The 21,535-nt window shown below is 50.7% G+C and overlaps 1 protein-coding gene across 1 annotated transcript in view; it reads left to right on the top strand.

Annotated features, from left to right (window-relative positions):
* The window catches only part of ZCWPW1 (zinc finger CW-type and PWWP domain containing 1), a 645,937-nt gene that overhangs the window by 223,684 nt on the left and 400,718 nt on the right, over window positions 1-21,535 (top strand). Inside the window, exon 5 of the mRNA XM_086945720.1 lies at window positions 5,355-5,475. Coding sequence (XP_086801846.1) covers window positions 5,355-5,475 — 121 coding nt within the window. The remainder of the gene's footprint in view (window positions 1-5,354; window positions 5,476-21,535) is intronic.

Raw genomic sequence — 21,535 nt, 5'->3', positions numbered from 1 at the left:
TGATGGCTCGTCGTTCTTTTGAAGGTGAAGTGTACGCAGCTGTGGTCCGTCCAGTGGAGTTCTGTGGCGTGGCTGAAGGCGATGTCTTTGCTGGATGAGAAGACGGCGTCGAGTGTGTGTCCGGCGAGGTGGGTGGGGGTGCTCACCAGTTGCTTCAGTCCAAGGTTGGCGAGGCTGTCGAGCACTTAAAGCCCTGTCTGCGTGCATCACTCCTGCATAAGGCACGCGATTTAATATTTGGCATCAGGCTTCGTGTGAATCATGGGGGCCACGTTCCTCTTCGTGCATGTTCTGTCCCGTCTTGACTATACTGACCACCCCCCCCCCCCCTCGGATATCCCCCCCCCCTTGTTTACATTGATGCTCTGTGTTTGCCGATATTGATCCTATACGTATACACCTCGGCAGCGGAGTTACAAAGATACTTGCTTTACTTCCCCATTTGATTCAACACAATGTTTCACTTTCAGCTACATCTCCACCGCCCTTTACATTGGTGCTTGCTTGCTAGCAGTTTGTGCGCTCCTCAAACACATCATTTCTGTTTCTTATTAACAAGTATAGAGTATATTAGCACTAAAATATTATAACCCTGCTACATTTGTGCCTTTTAACCAACAGCCTAGTATTTTTGTTTTCTATTAGCAGACTTTTACTTCCAGCTATTATGTGCTTCCTTGGCACACAAGCTTTTTTTTCAATTAAGACTACGTTATTGTCTGACCTAACGTCCGTCTTGTTGTAGCCACAGCCAAACTTCTCTTTCACAATACAAACACATCATTGGACCCTTGCTGCTTGACTTGGTGTTAAAGCCCCACCCACGTACTTCGCACGTCTTCTTCACAGTAAGTGCTTGCTTACATTCAGGACATTGTTAACACTGTGGGATTGCATGCTTGTTTTCTTTCTCTCTCCCCGCGCACCCATGCCTCTTACCACCCACTCTCTCCATGTTGCTCTCACCCCACCTAGCTAGTCTGTTTATTCCTCTACCCATTCCCACCCTGCTTGGCTTTTTTATATTTGAATAAACCAACCCACTCTTGTTTCCCCATCCCTATTTGCCAACCCTTGCTGCACTGCCCTTCCCATTTTTTTGAATCACACTTTGTAAAAACTTCTTTGGAGTGCTCGTCGGGTTCATTTTGCTGCCATTATACTTTTTTTTCTGTATGTGCCCTTTCACATACCGTTTATCCATATTTTTTAATTCCCACTCCAAGCGCATACACCATCTTGGTAACTCATTCACACCTATAGGTCACCATGCTGGGACCACCATAGTAAGTGAGCTGACTGCCCGCTCACTCCGGTGCACTTCGCTGCACCACGGAACAGCACTCTCTAGTTCCCCCATGCTCTGGACCAAGTTGTAATTTCGGGCTAGTCCCGCATTGCCTGTATTCTTAACTTCAACAGCTTTCATTAGTTCCAGAATGGCCTCAATTGGTATGAGCCAGTTTGGACACCAGGCCTCTCACACCCCCTCACCCTCACACCCCCCTTGCCCTCACTCACCCTCTCACCCACACTCACCCACCCTTTCACCCTCACTCACCCTTTCACCCTCACACCCTCTCACCCTCACACCCTCTCACCCACCCTCACCCTCAGATACCCACTCACCCTCACAACCCTCTCACCCTCACACACCCTCACCCACTCACACCCCCACCCCCTCACACCCCCTCACCCTCACACACACCCTCATCTTCTCACCCCATACACCCTCAGACCCTCACACCCTCCCAAACCCTCTCACCCTCACCCACTCACACCCCCTCACCCTCACACCCCCTCACCCTCACACATCCCCTCACCCTCACTCACCCTCTCCCCCACCCTCACACACCCTCTCACCCTCACAATCACACACACTCACCCACCTCACACCCCCTCACCCTTACACACCCTCACCCACCCCCTCACACCCTCACCCACCCCCTCACACCCCTCACTATCTCACACACCCTAAGACCCCTCACCCTCAAACCCTCACACACACCCTCGCTCTCACACCCACTCACACCCCCTCACACACCCTCACCCACCCTCACTCACCCTCACACCCCCTCACCCTGACACCCCCCTCACCCTTACACACCCCTCATCCTCACTCACCCTCTCACCCACCCTCTCACCCTCACATACCCTCTCACACTCACACACACACACTCACACAGCCTCACACACCCTCACCCTCACACACACCCTCACCCTCTCACACCCCCACACACCCTCAGACCCCTCACCCTCACACCCTCACACCCTCTCACACCCCTCACTCTCACCCCCCATCACCCTCACACCCCCTCACACATCCTCACCCCCACACACCCTCACTCACCCTCTCACCCTCAAACACCCTCTCACACCCTCTCACACTCACACCCCCTCACCCCCTCACCCCTCTCCCTCACAACCCCACACCCTCACCCTCACACACCCTCCCACTCTCTCACACTCACTCTCTCACCCTCATAACACTCCTCACACAACCTCTCACCCTCACACCCTCTCACCCCCTCACTCACCCTCACCTCACGCCTCACACTGCTGCACGCCACACACTGCTGCACACCTCACACTGCTGCATGCTGCACACTGCTGCATTACTCATACTACTGCATGCTGCACACTGCTGCCCACCTCACACTGCTGCCCGCCTCACACTGCTGTCCGCCTCACACTGCTGCACCCTCCACACTACTGCACAACTCACACTGCTGCACACTGCTGCATTACTCACTGCTGCACGCCGCACACTGCTGCACGCCACACACTGCTGCACGCCACACACTGCTGCACGCCTCACAATGCTGCACGCCTCACACTGCTGCATGCTGCACACTGCTGCACGCCGCATACTGCTGCACGCCTCACACTGCTGCACGTTGCACACTGCTGCATGCTGCACACTGCTGAACGACTCACACTGCTGCACGCCTCACTCTGCTGCATGCCTCACACTGCTGCACGCCACACACTGCTGCTTTCCACACACTGCTGCACGCCTCACACTGCTGCACGCCGCACACTGCTGCATGCCTCAAAGTGCTGCTGGCCACACACTGCTGTACGCCACACACTGCTGGACGCCACACACTGCTGCACGCCTCACACTGCTGCATGTCTCACACTGCTGCATGTCTCACACTGCTGCACACTGCTGCATGCTGCACATTGCTGCATTACGCACACTGCTGCATGCTGCACACTACCACACGACTCACACTGCCGCACACCTCACACTGCTGCACGCCTCACACTGCTACACGCCTCACACTGCTACATGCTGCACACTGCTGCAGTACTCACACTGCTGCACGCCACACACTGCTGCACGCCACACACTGCTGCACGCCACACACTGCTGCACGCCACACACTGCTACACGCCACACACTGCTGCACGCCACACACTGCTGCACGCCTCACACTGGTGCACGCCTCACACTGCTGAATGCCACACAACACCACCACATCACTCAGGGACACCACCATATCACTCTAGGACACCACCACATCACTATAGAACACCATCACATCACTATAGGACACTATCACATCACTATAGGACACCATCCCATCACTCTGGGACACCACCACACCACTCTGGGACACCACTATATCACTCTGGGACACCACCACATCACTCTGGGACACCACCACATCACTCTGGGTCACCACTACATCACTCTGGGACACCACCACATCACTATAGGGCACCACCACATCACTATAGGACACCATCACATCACTATAGGACACCACAACATCACTCTGGGACACCCCCACATCACTCTGGAACACCAGCACATCACTCTGGGACACCACCACATCACTCTGGGACACCACCACATCACTCTGGGACACCACCACATCACTCTGGGACACCACCACATCACTCAGGGGCATCACTCTGGGACACCACCACATCACTCGGGGGCACCACCACATCACTCAGGGACACCACCACATCACTCAGGAACACCTCCACATCACTGAGGAACACCACCACATCACTCAGGAACACCACCACATCACTCAAGGACTCCACCACTTCACTCAGGGACACCACCACATCACTCTAATACACCACCACATCACTCAGCCCAACCACAACATCACTCAGCACCACAACAGCACCACTCAGCACCACAACAGCACTGTCATTGCTTGCTACCAACAAGCATTGCCATAGCCAATAGGACTTGCATTAGGAAAGTGTAAGCTATTGGCTTTGTGAATAACAATGCTATTAATTTATATATTTTCAAAGCCAACACATATTAAAAAAAATTGTCATTTACAATACCAATAGCTCACACTTTCCTAATGCGAGACCTATTGCATTGCCAATGCTTGTTCATCTAATTACTCATCCCGCCCTTCTTCCGCTGGGCGAATTTAGTCGGAGAAAGGTGGGTCTACAGTATAAGTGCAATGTCAGGGGATTTTTTGGCCAAGTATTTTGGGACTTATCTTAGGCTTAACATAGTGGTTCATACTGCTTACATTGAGTGATATTGAGAGTTTTATTGCAAAGCAATGTCTGGGGAGAGGGGATTGTGGCTTTATCCATGTGCATTCCTTTGGAATGACTTAATGTTGCTTGTATATTTGTAAGATGTACGGGGGTGTGAATGGAAGGGCAGAGGCAAGTATACCTGAAGTACTGTGTGAGTGCAGGAACACATGTTGTGATCACTGGCCCTGGTCAAACTGCTTGTATAACACTCCCTTATCTAGGAAGGGTGGATAAGGTGAGGTGGTTTGGGAGAAGGTAGAAAAGAGAGCTACGAGTTGAAGAGGAAAGGAAGGGTTACATTTCTCTACCTTACAGAAAGCGGACATTCAATAATATCACAACATATTTCCACCTGTCTGGGCCGATCCAGCTCCCAATCACTTCATAACAGTTGCGTCTCTGGCGCAGGTACCGCGGGAAAGGCATGGTGAAGGTGGGCCGGGTACGAGCTTCATTAGGAGCCAGCCTTAATGCTGCAGGCCAAGCTCCTCCCTAACAATGAGAATTTAGCAGCATCTGTTCTGAAGTTAGTTGTCCAAAATCAAGTGCATTGCATTGCCTAGTTAGAGAAATCCATCCTGCCTTACTACGTAATTCCTTTATTGCCGTTTAAAAAAAAAAAAAGGTGAAGTAGTAGATGCAGAAGTGCTTATAAAACTCTTCATTAGGATTAGTTTTTTTTTTTAAAGGGAAATGAACCAAGATAATGTATTTTATTTTAAATACTATGTTTATTCTCTCAACAAGTGTGACATTCACTGGACGGTTGTAAATGCAAGTGACTTTTCTTCACTGACTAGTATTTTATTTCTTCATTACAGATTCCAAGTTTAATAATTGTGATATTCCAGAGGAAAGCTGGTCAGGATCCGATGATGATGTAATTTATGCCACTTTTCTACCAGGATCTATTGTGTGGGCTAAGCAACGTGGATACTCCTGGTAAGGCCCTGGCATCTTTGAAAAAAACCTAGAACAAACGCAACTGTTTCTGTTTTCTCACTGTGCTCTAATGGAGTGCGGTGGCAGTTGGAAATGTCTTTTTGCATTGTAGGATATTCATTGATGGCCATACACACGAGAATAATTCAGTGAACCCAATCTTCACCATAAGCGACAGCATCAAATACAACTCCACCACACCACTCACATGGACTGACCACTTCTTCATCCACATCCAAATAAACACTCCTCAAGTCAACACCCCGCCCCCATTCAGTATTTCAAGCCACAGCTGAGGCAGAATGACAGAGCAGACTGGCTCAGTGCCATCAGTACAGAGTAACCTAGCCCCCCAGACAGCCTCGACAAGGACATCCAGCAATTTCAACAACTGGATCAATAATTGTGCAAACTATATTGCAACCATCAAACCCAACAAGCTTAGTAGACCAAACGAGCAGGCCAGCTGGTACACAAAAGACCTCTGAGACACCAAACGACACTGTAAACAACTGGAAAGAAAATTGAGAGCCAGCCACGCCACCACAGACAGAACTACCTACAAGGCTGCATTCAGACGCTATCAACAGCAAATAAGAGACACCAAGAAAAAAGCACCAGTGAAACGCATCAAAGGAAGCCCCAACAGCTGCAAGGATATTGTTTCCATTGTGAAGGATTTCACCTCCCCCTTAGCCATTGTCAACAGCATTGCTGCCTCTCAACAACTCTGCGTCAACCTACCCAATTCTTCACACAGCATCATCAAAAACTTCTCTTCCAGGGGATACTCATCAATAGTCATAAGCACTGAATAGTCCCGCCCATGTGCGGGGACCCTGGAGCAATAGCCAATAATATGCATATATCTACATATATATATATATATATATATATATATATATATATATATATATATATATATATATATATATATATATATATATATATATATATATATATATATATATATATACATATACATATACATATACATATGCAGCCTGAAAACCTATTACTAGGCTAAAAAAAATGTCATCATTGCATGTAAACCTTTTACATTTGAAAAAAATAAAGACATATAAGCCATAATATACATATGATATATATACATCGCCAAGAAACCGTCCGGTGTAAGTTGCGCTATATAAGTCTTTTTTACATTACATTACATTACATTACATATACATACGATATATATAAATATATAAAGAAAACTGCCCTGAGTTTGCTTTGAAACACACAACCTTTATTTTCAACGGTATAAAAGCAAGATCATGAAGGCAGATTAGCCTAGAAAGGCTGCATAGAAAACAATTGGAAAATTGTCGCAATGCCTTTAAGACCTCCAGGAATCCCCTGGCTCCCATCATGCACCACAAGTGACAGTTAGGTCAGTTCTTTTTTCCGGCTCCTTCTGTGAGGATCCTGGAGCATTGAGCTCGCCAGTTATTGTTATTTTTATCACTTTTTTCTGGTTTAAAGTGAACTTTTTTAGTTTCACTCAACTTCTCTAGTTATTTAGCTTACTAATACTACTGATTTTTCTGGCTTTTGGCTATTTTTTCCTGACAAAATGCTGACCTTATCAGTGCAGCGGCTGATGCCTCTGATCTTGCGGCCTATGGTAATGCACATGGGATTTGTGCCCGTTGCTCTGCCTGGCTGAGATTGACGGGTTTGAAGCCAGAGGCGCAACATCGCATTCTCAATCTCCCCTTCAATGGCACATCGCTCTCTCGGCTCTCACGCTGATGACAAAATTTCCAGGATGAATACCGAACTGGATACGGTAAAGGCGGTTAGGCTCAAGAAAAAGAAGGACTTCAAGTGACGCTACCGTCCTTATGATCGGCGAAAATACCAGCAGAGGGTTCAAACCCCTCAGTGGTCCTCCCAGCAAAATCAAGGAAGATCACAATCCTACCAGCGTCGTCCTGGTAGAAGACGAGGAGGGAACTCCAGACAATCTAAACCTGCTGCCAAGCAACAACAGAAGCAGTGAGTGCTTGCTTCCCCTAACGCTGTTACCCACTCCGGTGGGGGTAGGTGTCTATTTCTTCCTGGAAGAGTGAACCAAATTCACACTAGACAAGTGGGTGCTGAATATTGTAAGGAATGGGTATTCCATCGGGTTCAAGTCCCCTCCACCTTCTATTCCTCCTCAAAAGACTGTAATCCATCGCATAAATCTTCTGAGAGAAGAGGTGTCTGCTCTACTCCTAAAGGAGGCCATCGAGGAGATCCCATGGCATCAACGTCGGCAGGGGATCTAATCCTAATATTTTTTGGTCCAAAAGATAGGTCCAAACAAGGAGTTCAGGGCTATACTAGATCTCAGGCGTCTCAACAAGTTCATTCTGAGAGAGAGGTTCAGAATACTGGCATTACATCAAATAATCCCGCATCTACATCAAGGGGACTGGATGTGTTCCATAGATCTTCAAGATGTCTATTTCCACATCCCAATCTCTCCAAAGCATCAGAAGTTTCTATGGTTTTGGATCCAATCAGACCACTTCCAATTCACTGATCTACCCTTCGGTCTGAAATCGGCTCCTCGCACATTCTCAAAGTGCATGGCAGTAGTAGCTGCTTTCTTGAGGAAAAAGCACATTTTCGTCTACCCTTACCTTGACGACTGGCTTCTCAAGAGTGCTTCTCCAACTCTTCTACTGCAGCACCTCGCGTACTGCATTCAAGTACTACATCAGCTCGGTCTACACGTAAATTTTAAAAAATCCATCCTCAATCCAACACAGAGGATACACTACCTGGGCGCAACTTTGGACACAGTAAACCAAGAGCGTATCCTTCGTAGGAGAGACTATCATCCATTCTCCACAAGTGTCAAACTCTCCTGAAGATACCTCAGCCCACAGCCAGGCAGATCTCATCTCTGCTGGGCTTGATGGCCTTGTGCATTTTTCTAGTTCCAAACGCCAGACTTCATATGAGACCTCTACAGCAGACTCTGGAGGATCAGTGGTCCCAAATCTCCAATCGTTGGGAGGACAGGTTATCAATACCTCTGTCAGTCCGACTCGCCATCAGATGGTGGATGCAACAAATTAATCTCATCCTGGGAGTCCCTTTTCAAGAGGACATGCCTCAACAGACTGTGGTGACGGATTCGTCTCTTCAGGGATGGGGCACATATGGGATCATTACAGACCCAAGGAATGTGGTCAGAGAAAGTGCAACTATACCACATAAACATGCTGGAACTCAGAGCTGTACATCTAGCTCTCAAAGTGTTCTTTCTGTCAATAACATCGCCCTCTCTGCTTGTTCAGACGGACAGCACAACAACGATGTACTACTTGAACAAGCAGGGAGAACAAGATCCAGACCCCTGTCGCTTGAACCACAGGCAATCTGGAAAAGGCTTCTGGCTCGAGATGTGAGAATATCTGCAGTTCACTTACCAGGCGTTCTCAATTTTGAAGCGGACAACCTAAGCAGGCACTTCGTAGAAGCACACGACTGGGTGCTAAAACAAGAAGTGGTACAAGACATCTTCCACAACTGGGGAACACCAGACATCGATCTTTTTGCGGACGCCAAATACGCAAAATGCTGCGTCTTCACCTTCAGGTACCCGCAACCAGGGTCCATGGGGAATGCTCTGTGGATAGACTGGTCAGAGACAGTTCGAGGCATGTGGGCTGCTGAATTCATATCTGTGCATAGATCGCCGCCTAGTGTTGGGTCCGGATGATTGCACATTGTTGTCCTGGAAGAGTCTTCGAAGTATCACGAGATAGGTGGCTCCTCCCCTGGACTACAGTGCGCATGGGCATCGACTCCATCCCCAGATTGTTTTTTTCCGCCATTGGGTTCGGATGTGTTTCGGTTCCCTCTGTCGGAATCGATAGTTGTTCACGTTTCTTTACTTGAGACCAAAAGGTCTTTAGGACTCGCGTCGGTATTGTTTGTCATTCGGGTTGGTTTATTCATCGGCTCCGATCAACTGCTGCCCGTCCGCGTGCTGTCGGCGCGGACGGGCCTACACGACGCTCCAGACTACTTCAACATGGAACGAAGTCCATTTAAGAGGTGCCCAGTGTGTGCCTCAAAGTACCCGCACATCGACGTGCACCCAGTGTGCAACAAGTGCTTGTCGCCGGACCACGACGAGGCCAAGTGTATGGCCTGCTCCAAGTTCCGGTCGAAGAAGACTCTCAAGCTACGTCGGGCCGCAAGACTGCAGGCCCAGAGATCGGCACCCCCACCAGCAAACATCTTTGAAGAAGATGTTGACGACGACACCATCCTGAATGTTTCGGACTCTAACCCGGCGTCGGAGGGCGAGGAAGACTACGACGCGGGAGACGAAGAGTTCGAGGAAGTCGTCGAGGAGGTAGGGGACGACGACGGGGCCATTGCCACCGTAGAGGATAGCTCGGAAGAGGAGCATCCTCATACTGACTCCGGGGCCAAACCCCATCATAAGGCCCAGGTCGAGGGATCGCCTTCGGGCCTTACCCAAGACCTCAATACTCGTCCCACGGCCCCGCCTCCTGGCCCGGCCACGGACATTGGTGATGCGCCACTCCCGGTCCAGAAACCGAAAGTGAAGCCATCGGGGTCAACACCATCTGTATCGAAACCGAAAGTGCAAGTCGCACTGGTTGGATCAAAGGCTCCAGAGGCCTCGGCGCCGAAGAAATCCAAGATGGCCGCCGAGCTCAAGAGCCACGCCAAAATGGCTGATCCGAAGACCTCCGTGTCGAAGCCGAAGGCGAAAACGCCCGACGCAGCTGCGTCGGCGCCAAAGCTGGTCGACGCTCTCAAGAGTCGCGTCGACGCCAAGAAGGTCGATGACCATAAGAAGGCCCCAAAGAAGCGTCAGGACGATCCCAAGTCTCTAACTGCACCGATCCCAGTCGACAAAGCAAAGGGAGGTGCTGCGTCGGCTCCGAAGACTGCGGCTTTGGTCGCAGACCCGAATCCGGACTCGGAGGACTCGCTCGAGCCGGTCCGGCCCTCCCCCTCACTCACCAAGAAGGTCACGGAATCCCTTCAGCGTATTCGGGAGGAGGCCGTAGCGCTCGAGCCGAAGGACACTGTGCCGCCTAAGCCTCCACAGAAACCGGCGAAGGCGCAGACGCCCATTCACTTCACGCTGCCGCCAAGAACGGCGCCGAAGGCTTTCGCTCCTAAACATGGGGCCGGGGTGCCCTTAAAGCTGGTTTCTACGCCAAAGGCATCATTGGTGGTGCCAAAGCCACGGCACCAGCCACTAGCGGACGAGGAGCGTCGAGAGGTCGTCATCGACGCCAACACAGGCAAGCTCTCTCGCCTTAAAAGGAAGATCACCCCGGAGCCTGTGTTGGAGCATTTCCACATCCCCCTTAAAAAGAAGTTGGACTCTGCGGGTGAATCTACCCCTATGGAGCCTGCATCTCCACAAGGTCTGGAGCTCTCACCCACTCACTCTAACGCTGGGGAGGGTGACGGAGACGAGGAGGAGGAGTATACTTATCCAGCGTACTCGGACCCAGAGGATGTAAATGAGCCATGGTCTGCCGGGGGCGACCCTGAGGACCCTCAGTCAGGACACGAGCCGCAGCTTTTTGCTGCAAAAACTTCCCCAACAGAGGACTCTGCAGCCTTCAACGCTCTAATTGAAAGAGCTGCAGCCAATCATGATGTCGACCTCCACGCTGACCCAAAGGATGTCGATTTTCTTTTTGACACTTTCTCGGTGGCTGAAAAGACTGTCAAGACATTGCCAATGCTCAAAGGAGTGCTAAAGCATGCGCCAGAGGTTTTCAGGGAGCCCACCCGGGCAAGAGTCATCAATCCTCGTATTGACAAAAAATACAAGGCAGCGCCCACTGATCCAACGTACATCAAGGGACAGTTGCCACTGGACTCTTTGGTTGTCTCCAACGCACGTAAACGAGCCAACTCACAGACCACGGGTGATGCTCCTCCCCCAGACAAAGAATCAAAGGTCTTTGAAGCTTCAGGGAAACGTATTGCTGCGCAGGCAGCTAATATGTGGCGCATATCCAACACGCAAGCGCTACTTGCACGCTACGATAGGGCACACTATGACACCCTAGAAACCCTTCTACAGCACTTACCTGATCAGTACAAGGAGGGAGCTGAAATGTTGATTCAGGAGGGGAAGCTTATCACCAATGCTTCAATTAAGTGCGCTCTGGACGTGGCTGATACCGCCTCGAGAGCTATAAACACTAGCCTGCTACTGCGTAGACATGCATGGCTTAGAATATCAGGCTTTAAACCAGACATTCAGACTACCATCCTAAACCAAACAGTTAATCCAGACCACCTGTTTGGGCCAGAAGTGGATGCCACCCTTGAAAAAATGAAAAAAAGACACTGACACTGCTAAATCTATGGGTGCCCTACAGTCCCAGCAGTTTCGGGGTGGTTCCTTTCGCCGCTCCAATAACAGAGGCACCTCAAGGGGTCAAGCGTCACAATCCACGCAATTCTATAAAAGCAACACCCAATCCTCATACACCAACAAAGGTAGAGGTGGTTACCGGGGCAACAACGTCAAAGGCAGAGGACGTCGAAATAACAGCTCCAGGTCCTCCACCGCCAACAAACAGTGACGCCTTATCACTGCCCCCGACCACACAACACCAGTCAGGGGGAGACTCCAGCAGTTCCTGCCCGCGTGGAAGTCCATCACCACGGACAGGTGGGTCAAATCTCTTATCCAATACGGTTATTGTCTGGAACTCACTTCCAGTCCACCAAACATACCTCCAAGAAACCGTCCTATGTCCGGCGAGCACTTGCACTTGTTGCAGCAGGAAGTCCAAGTCATGCTGCAAAAAGGGGCAATAGAGCTCGTTCCACTGCAAGAAAGGGGAACAGGGGTTTACTCTCTGTACTTTCTTATTCCAAAAAAGGACGGATCCCTCAGGCCCATCCTGGACCTCAGGCCCCTCAACTGGTACATTCTGTCAGAACATTTCCATATGCTCACGTTGCAGCAGGTTCTCCCACTGCTTCGGCAAGGGGACTTCCTGGCTACTCTGGATCTCAAGGATGCATACTTTCACATTCCCCTGCATCCTTCACACAGGAAATATCTAAGGTTCACCATTCAAAACCAGCACTACCAGTTCAAGGTTCTGCCTTTTGGGGTCACCACAGCGCCCAGGGTCTTCACAAAGTGCCTGGCGACGGTGGCGGCGCATCTAAGACGTCAAAACATCAACTTCTACCCCTATCTGGACGACTGGCTCATTCAGGCAAAGTCGGAACAACAGTGCGCCGACCACGTGTCCCACACCATTCACCTCCTGCACAATCTGGGGTTCTCACTGAATTACCCAAAATCCCATCTCCAGCCCGCCCACATACAGCAGTATCTGGGTGCGACGATAAACACTGTGGCGGCCACTGCGCAGCCAAATTCAGTGAGAGTCGCCAGTATTCAGTCGCTGATCCAAAGATTCAGACCTCAGCACTCGCTTCCAGCGAAAGTGTTCATGCAGTTGATAGGCATGATGGCCTCCTGCATCTCCATTGTCCCGCACGCGAGACTACATATGCGTCCGCTTCAGGAGTGCCTAGCACGTCAGTGGACTCAGGCTCACGGGCAACTAACAGACATAGTGTTGGTGAGCGGTCGGGCATACAACTCTCTGCATTGGTGGAATCCACAAAACCTTTGCAAGGGCCGACCGTTCCAGGAGCCTGTGCCACAGATTATCCTGACGACGGACGCTTCTCTCCAGGGATGGGGAGCGCATGTACTCCACTACACAGTGCAGGGACTATGGACACTACAGCAAAGGAAGATGCACATCAATGTACTGGAACTGATGGCAATCTTCATGGCCTTAAAGGCATTCAAAGTACATCTGTGCAACAAGGTCGTGTTGATCCTGACGGACAACATGACGGCCATGTACTACATTCAGAAACAGGGGGGCACACACTCTCCGCAGCTGTCTCATCTGGCTCAGAGCATGTGGAAGTGGGCCATTCAGAGGAACATTTTCCTGATGGCAGAACATCTCCCAGGCAAAGACAATCAGATGGCGGACCTGCTCAGCAGGCACAGCCACCAAATGCACGAGTGGGATATACATCCATCAGTACTCCAACCGTACTTCCAAAGGTGGGGTCATCCAGAGATAGACCTGTTCGCCACAAGGGAGAACGCCAAATGCCAAAGCTTCGCCGCCAGGTTCCCACACCCGCAATCGCAGGGCAATGCGATATGGATGAACTGGTCAGGCAGATTTGCGTACGCTTTTCCCCCAGCACCTCTGATACCGCTGGTGGCGCGCAAGCTCAGGCAGCACTCGATGACTCTCATCCTGGTTGCTCCAACGTGGGCTCGCCAACCATGGTACACCACGTTTCTGGAACTTTCCGTGGTACCGCATCAAAGGCTTCATCTCACACCCAGCCTTCTGACGCAGAGCCATGGCGACATTCAGCACCCAGATCCGCAACAGCGCAACCTGGCGATCTGGCTCCTGAAGTCCTAGAGTTTGGCTACCTCAATCTTCCCCCGGATTGCATGGACATCATTCGGGAGGCAAGAAAGCCCACTACTAGAGCATGTTATGCGGCTAAATGGAAGCGGTTTGTCATTTATTGTGCGAACCACGACATTAACCCGCTGGATGCTTCCATTCAGAACATCATCTGTTACCTGTTCCATCTGTACCAGTGCAATTTGGCATATACTTCCATCCGCATTCACCTGTCTGCGATGGCCGCATACCTCCAGAATAGACAACACCTTTCACTTTTCAAAGTGCCTGCTATCAAAGCTTTTCTGGAAGGACTCAAAAGGGTCATTCCACCACGGACACCACCAGCTCCAGAATGGAACCTCAATGTGGTTCTTACAAGGCTGATGGGTCCTCCTTTTGAGCCACTACACTCTTGCGAGCTTCAGTTCCTGACTTGGAAAGTGGCTTTCTTAGTAGCAATTACATCGCTACGGAGGGTTAGTGAGTTGCAGGCCCTCACCATCCAAGAGCCTTTTTTCCAAGTTCATGCTAACAGGGTAGTGCTCCGCACTAACCCTAAATTTCTACCCAAGGTTGTGTCTCAGTTCCACATAAACCAAACAATCGAGTTGCCGGTGTTTTTTCAAAATCCTGAGTCGCTGGTGGAGCGGATGCTCCACACCCTTGACGTTAAAAGGGCCCTAATGTATTACATTGACAGGACCAAGGATTTTAGAAAGACTAAGCAACTTTTTGTTGCCTTTGCCTCACACCACAAAGGTAACGCTATTTCCAAGGCTGGTATTGCTAGGTGGATCGTGAAATGTATTCAGATCTGTTACGCAAAAGCTAAACGCACTCTTACAATTCCACCAAGAGCCCACTCCACCAGAAAGTTGGGGGCCTCTATGGCCTTCCTTGGGAACATTCCCTTAGAGGATATATGTAGAGCAGCCACATGGTCTACCACACATACATTTACTAAACATTACTGTGTAGACGTGCACTCTAAACAGCAGGCAGCTGTAGGGCAGGCTGTTCTCAAGACACTTTTCCAAACTGCTGCAGCTGGCACGGGCGGCCGCCGATAATGGAGGGACTGCTATGTATTCTATGCACAGATATGAATTCAGCAGCCCACATGCCTCGAACTGCAAATGCTACTTACCAGTATGCATCTGTTCTTGGCATGTAGGGCTGCTGACATTCATATCGCCCGCCCTCCTCCCCGGCGCCTGTAGCAGCTGCAGTATTCATATATATGCTCATAGCATGGTCATCACTCACATAGTTCACTCCATCTCGGCCACAATGGCTAAAAACAATCTGGGGATGGAGTCGATGCCCATGCGCACTGTAGTCCAGGGGAGGAGCCACCTATCTCGTGATACTTCGAAGACTCTTCCAGGACAACAATGTGCAATCATCCGGACCCACCACTAGGCGGCGATCTATGCACAGATATGAATGTCAGCAGCCCTACATGCCAAGAACAGATGCATACTGGTAAGTAGCATTTGCATTACTCTACGCTTTTCCACCGATTCCACTCATTCTCTAGGTGATCAGGAAGCTGTACAAGTCCAAGACAGACATGATCCTGGTTGCTCCAGATTGGCCTCGCCAGTGGTGGTTTCCGGACCTTCTTCACCTATCCAAAGTACCACACAGGAGGCTGCCATGTCATCCGGATCTGCTGACCAGGGCGAGCAGCAAGGTGTTCCACTCCAACCTGCCGTCCCTGAGGTTAGCAGCATGGCTCCAGAGTACATCCGATACAGGCATTTAGGCCTTTCTAAGGACTGCATACAGATCTTAAAAGAGGCTAGGAGAGCTTCTACAAGAAAGTCTTATGCTTTTAAGTGGAAGCGTTTTTTCAATTGGTGTACTGCTGAAGGTCATGATCCTATTCGAGGTCAAGAACAGGTACTGTTGCCATACTTACTATCTTTGGCCGAAGCAGGTTTACAGTATTTCTCCATAAAAGTTCACCTGGCAGCGATAACAGCATATACAAAGTCTCCCACTCAGGCTTCTTTCTTTCAAATGCCAGTTTCCTGGAGGGTCTCAAGAAAGTCTATTCTCCTGTTAGGGCTCCTTACTCCAGTATTGCAACTTTCATAGATTCACATGCCTGAATTATTCCCTGTTGTCGAGATGGGAGTCTCTGGTACATAAAAAAGCAATGGGGGACACTTTCATTACCTTTAGGCTGCTGCTGATTCTTGCCGCATCATTGTCTTGCTGGGCCCGTGTTGTTGGTGCAGGTTCCCTTCTCTGGGACTCCTGCTGCTGTGCCCGGTCTCTCCCTGCTGCCGCAGCTCTTTCTAACCTAGCACGGCCGCGGTGGGGGGGAGACCCAGAGGGCAAGACCCCAACTCCTGGCTGCCCTAGCGCCCGGTAGCAGTCAACTCTGAAATCGCGCCAGGAGGCGTTTAAAACCCAGCATTACCCTCGGTGGAGTGGGGACACTTTCATTACCTTTAGGCTGCTGCTGATTCTTGCCGCATCATTGTCTTCCTGGGGCCGTGTTGTTGGTGCTGGTTCCCCTCTCTGGTACTCTTGCTGCTGTGCCCGGTCTCTCCCTGCTGCCGAAGCTCTTTCTAACCTAGCGCGGCTGCGGTGGGGGGGAGACCCAGAGGTCAGGAACCACAACTCCCGGCTGCCCTAGCGTCCGGAAGCAGTTCAAGTATTTATATAGCGCACTACTCACCCAGAGGGTCTCAAGGCGCTTGGGGAGGGGGTTCATTATTTGTCGAATAGCCAGGTTTTAAGTTCTTTTCTGAAGGAGATGTGGTTCTGTGTAAGGCGGAGGTGAGTGGGGAGTGAGTTCCAGGTCTTGGCCGCCAAGTAGGAGAAGGATCTACCTCCCATGGTGGATCTTTGGATACGCGGAACTGTGGCGAGGCCTTGATTGGAGGATCTCAGTTGGCGGGTGGGTGTGTAGAAGGATAGTCGAGTGTTGAGGCATTCAGGACCTAGTTTGTAGAGGGCCTTGTGTGCGTGGGTGAGGAGACGGAATGTTATTCTCTTGTTGACGGTAAGCCAGTGGAGGTCTTTCAGGTGGCCGGTAATGTGATCTTGGCGAGGGATGTCCAAAATGAGTCTCGCTGATGCGTTTTGGATGCGTTGGAGTTTTTTCTGTAATTTGGCTGTAATTCCGGCGTAGAGGGTGTTTCCGTAGTCTAGTCGACTTGTAACCAGTGCGTGGGTGACAGTCTTTCTTGTTTCGGCGGGGATCCAGTGGAAGATTTTTTGAGCATACGAAGTACGTTGAAGCAGGAGGATGAGACGGCGTTGACTTGATTGGTCATCGAGAGTGAAGAGTCTAAGATGAAGCCAAGGTTACGTGCGTGGTCCGTGGGTATGGGTGCTGAGCCCAGATCCGAAGGCCAGCATGAGTCGTCCCAGGCAGAGGGGGTTGATCCTAGGATGAGCACTTCCGTTTGGTCTGAGTTAAGTTTAAGGCGGCTGTCTTTCATCCATACGGCTACATCTTTCATGCCTTCGTGAAGATTGGTTTTGGCGGTGTTGGGGTCTTTGGTGAGGGAGAGGATCAGCTGGGTGTCGTCTGCGTAGGAGATGATGTTGAGGTTGTATTGACGCGCGATGGAAGCGAGTGGACTGAAGAGGGTGGGACTGAGTGATGATCCTTGTGGTGCACCGCAGATGACTTCGGTGGCCTCTGATTTGAACGGGGGAAGTCGGACTCTCTGAGTTCTCCCAGCTAGGAACGAGATGATCCAGTCCAAGGCTTTTCCTTTTATGCCGATGTTGCTGAGGTGTTGTATGAGTGTGCTGTGACAAACAGTGTCGAAGGCGGCGGAGAGGTCGAGTAGAATGAGGGCCACTGTTTCTCCGTTGTCCAGTAGTGTTCGGATGTCGTCTGTTGCGGCGATGAGGGCGGTTTCAGTGCTGTGTTTGGCTCGAAAGCCGGACTGTGAGGGGTCGAGGGAGTTGTTGGATTCGAGGAAGGCAGCGAGTTGGCTATTGACGGCTTTCTCAATGACTTTGGCCGGGAATGGGAGGAGGGATATGGGGCGGTAGTTTTTAAGTTCGGAGGGGTCTGCTGTGGGTTTCTTCAGGAGGGTGCTGACTTCGGCATGTTTCCAGCTTTCTGGGAAGGTGGCAGAGATGAAGGAGCAGTTGATGACATCACGGAGATGGGGTCCGATGATGGAGTCTGCTTTGTTGAAGATGTGGTGGGGACAGGGGTCGGTTGGCGAGCCAGAGTGGATGGAGTTCATTAGGCGGATGGTGTCTTCGGTGGTGATTGAGTTCCAGGCGCTGAGGTTGTTAGAGGGCGGTTTGGGTTCTGAGGGGGGTGGAGAGGATTGTTTGTTGGACCTGTTTTCGAAGCTCTTATGTATGTCGGCAATTTTGTTGTAGAAGAAGGAGGATAACGAGTCGCAGAGGTCTTGGGAGGGAGTGATGTCGTTTGAGGCTGCGGTGGGGTTGGTGAATTCTTTGACGATGTTGAATAGTTCCTTGCTGTTATGGGCGTTGTTGTCGAGTCGAATCTTGAGTGCTGATTTCTTGGTGGCTCGGATCAGCTGGTGGTGTTTGCGGGTGGCTGCCTTGAAGGTGGTCATGTTGTCAGTGGTTGGGTTTTTGCTCCATGTTTTCTCGAGAGTGCGGCATAGCTTTTTGGATTTCTTAAGGTCCTCGTTGAACCAGGGGGCTTTTTTACTGTCTTGTTTGGTGTGATTGTTTTTCAAGGGTGGTAATTCGTCAGCGCTCTGAGTGATCCATTGTTTGAATTTGATGGCAGCCTGGTTTGGGTCCGATGAGAGGGCGGGTGGGTTTTGGTTGAGCGATGTGAGGAGTTGGTCGGTGGTGATTTTGTTCCATTTTCTTCGGGGGATAGGTTGTGGGGGGTTGTGGGTCGAGGTGGTTTTGTAGCTGAAGTGAACACAACTGTGGTCCGTCCAGTGGAGAGCTGTGGTGCGATCGAAGGAGATGTGTTTGCTGGAGGTGAAGATTGGGTCGAGCGTATGTCCGGCTACATTGGTGGGGGTGTCAACAAGTTGTTTGAGGCCGAGATTGGCCAGGTTGTCAAGAAGGGTGGTGGTGTTGCTGTCGTTTTTCTTGTCCAGGTGGAAGTTGAGGTCTCCTAATAGAATGTAGTTCTCGGAGGCGAGGGCATGTGGACTGATGAAGTCGGTGATGTCTTCGCTGAATTGTTTACGGGTTCCTGGAGGCCTGTAGATGAGGGTGCCTCTGAGTGTGGTCCTAGGGTCGGTGTGGACCTGGAAGTGGAGGTGTTCGGCGGTTGTAAGGTTATCGTCGGAGCTGCTCGTGATTTTGATGGTGTTCTTATGGACGATGGCGATGCCTCCTCCTGTTTGGTTGGTGCGGTCTTTTCGGATGATTTTGTAATTGTCCGGGATGGCTATGGCGATATTGGGTGTTGATGATGCGTTCATCCATGTTTCAATAACGAAGGCGACGTCCGGTGATGTAGTGTCGAGTAGATCTCAGAGTTCGGTGGTGTGTCTGTGGACCGAGCCGGTGTTCAGCAGGATCCACTTCAGGTGGTTAGAGTCGGAGCTGTGTTTGGGGTTAGTGGATGTGGTATGGGTCTTGATGCTGGTAAATTTGCAGGAGTGGCAGGCGAAGGGTCCATGGGTGTGACCTGGGGCAGCTACGCATCATAGAGGTGTGCGTCCGTGGTTAAGGGCTAGGATGGTGGCGGCGTCATACGTTATGCTTGAGGAGTGCGCTTTGCGGGGACCAGGGGTTCTGGTGCAGGGCGCGGTCCAGGCGCGGACAGGCGTAGACGGGCTTACCTTTGGCGCGAATAGGGCGCGACCGCTGCGCGTGGACGCTGCACGAAGGACCGTCTGTCATAAATGGAGAGTGGAGGGGGCGGAGCGTGGGAGGGGGAGCTGGGAGGCGGGAGCTTAGGGGGAGGGACGGGCTGCAAGCACAACAAAATGGTCGCAACAAAAACAAAAGTCAAACAGGACGCTATGGGCGCAATCAGGCAGCAATTTTACTCAGGAGGCAATGCGGGCAATGCGAGCGAGCGGTGGAGCACACAGGCACAATTTATAGTTAAAACAATCAAAGCAATGCGGTGCGCTACGCCACAAACCGGGTACAAATTAATTCAAGGTATGGCAGTGGGGAGAGCAGCGCTACGAGTTCAAGATGCAGCAGTGGGGAGAAGCAGCGCTACGATACCAGGACAGCGCTACGATGTCAGGAGGTAGGGTGGAGCGACCGCTTCAGTAGGAATCAGGCTGGTCACAGAGAATCCCCAGCCGGGCCGTTCCTGATGTCCAGAGGGTGAGAGGGGGAGCTGGGAGGCGGGAGCGTAGGGGGAGGGACGGGCTGCAGGCACAACAAAATGGTTGCAACAAAAACAAAAGTCAAACATGACGCTATGGGCGCAATCAGGCAGCAATTTTATTCAGGAGGCAATGCGGGCAATGCGAGCGAGCGGTGGAGCACACAGGCACAATTTATAGTTAAAACAATCAAAGCAATGCGGTGCGCTACGCCATAATTCGGGTACAAATTATTTCAAGGTATGGCAGTGGGGAGAGCAGCGCTACGAGTTCAAGATGCAGCAGTGGGGAGAAGCAGCGCTACGATACCAGGACAGCGCTACGATGTCAGGAGGTAGGGTGGAGCGACCTGCTGCTGCAGCTCTTTCTAACCTAGCGCAGCCGCGGTGGGGGGAGACCCAGAGGGCAGGACCACAACTCCCAGCTGCCCTAGCGCCTGGAAGCAGTCAACTCTGAAATCGCGCCAGGAGGCGTTTAAAACCCAGCATTATCCTCCGCGTTGCGGGAGCGCGCAGGAGAAGCCTAACTTCTGGATCCGTCTTGTTCCTTAGGACACTGATGAACTTCACAAGGTACTTTCGCTTTCAAGTAAATTACTTGAACAAAATAAGACAAAATTGCCCGGGACACATTTATTAGGTCTGTTTGCTTACTTGTTTAAATATCTATTACCTTGTGGGGAGGGAATATTGTTTGGAGTGATTAGTGACCAACAAGCCTGTATTAATGTCTGACAAGGGTAGAAATACTATGTCTTCTGCCTCACGTCCCATGACAAGACATCAGGCTGCTATGACCCAGCCCCTCCCGACTCTTACTGCCATAGACAAAATGCTTCAGAAAACTATTGTGGTTCTGGCTACAGCCATAGAAAACACAGAAAGGAGATTATCACTCCCCCCCTACTGGTCCTTTACTACCACAAGTGGGGGACTTATCTGTAGCCACAGTCAACCCTCTTGACTGCAGTTTTTCCCTTACGTCCTCTTTTGCCGAGCTGCCCTGTGCACAGGTTGTTACTGATACCATCGATGTTGTCGACAGTCCGCCGGTCGTTAAGTCTCCCACCCAAGCTATAGGGAAAAAAGCTTGTAGACCTCGTACCAAAAAATAAGAATCCTAAATCACAAAAAGAACCAATTAGTAGATCTGTGTCCACTGAAGATTCTATAGTGGACACTGTCGGTTGTTCTCCATCCCCAGTAGGAACTCCTGTTTGGGTAACCCACTTACTTCTTGACTTTCAAGCCCATATCGAACAGATAATTGGCACACATATTAAATCACTAGTATCTAGACTGG

Source organism: Lissotriton vulgaris, chromosome 12 (genome assembly GCF_964263255.1).
Source record: "Lissotriton vulgaris chromosome 12, aLisVul1.2, whole genome shotgun sequence".
NCBI classification, from domain to species: domain Eukaryota; kingdom Metazoa; phylum Chordata; class Amphibia; order Caudata; family Salamandridae; genus Lissotriton; species Lissotriton vulgaris.
Note: the sequence above shows the minus strand (reverse complement) of the source record. Positions and strands in the feature narration are given on the sequence as shown.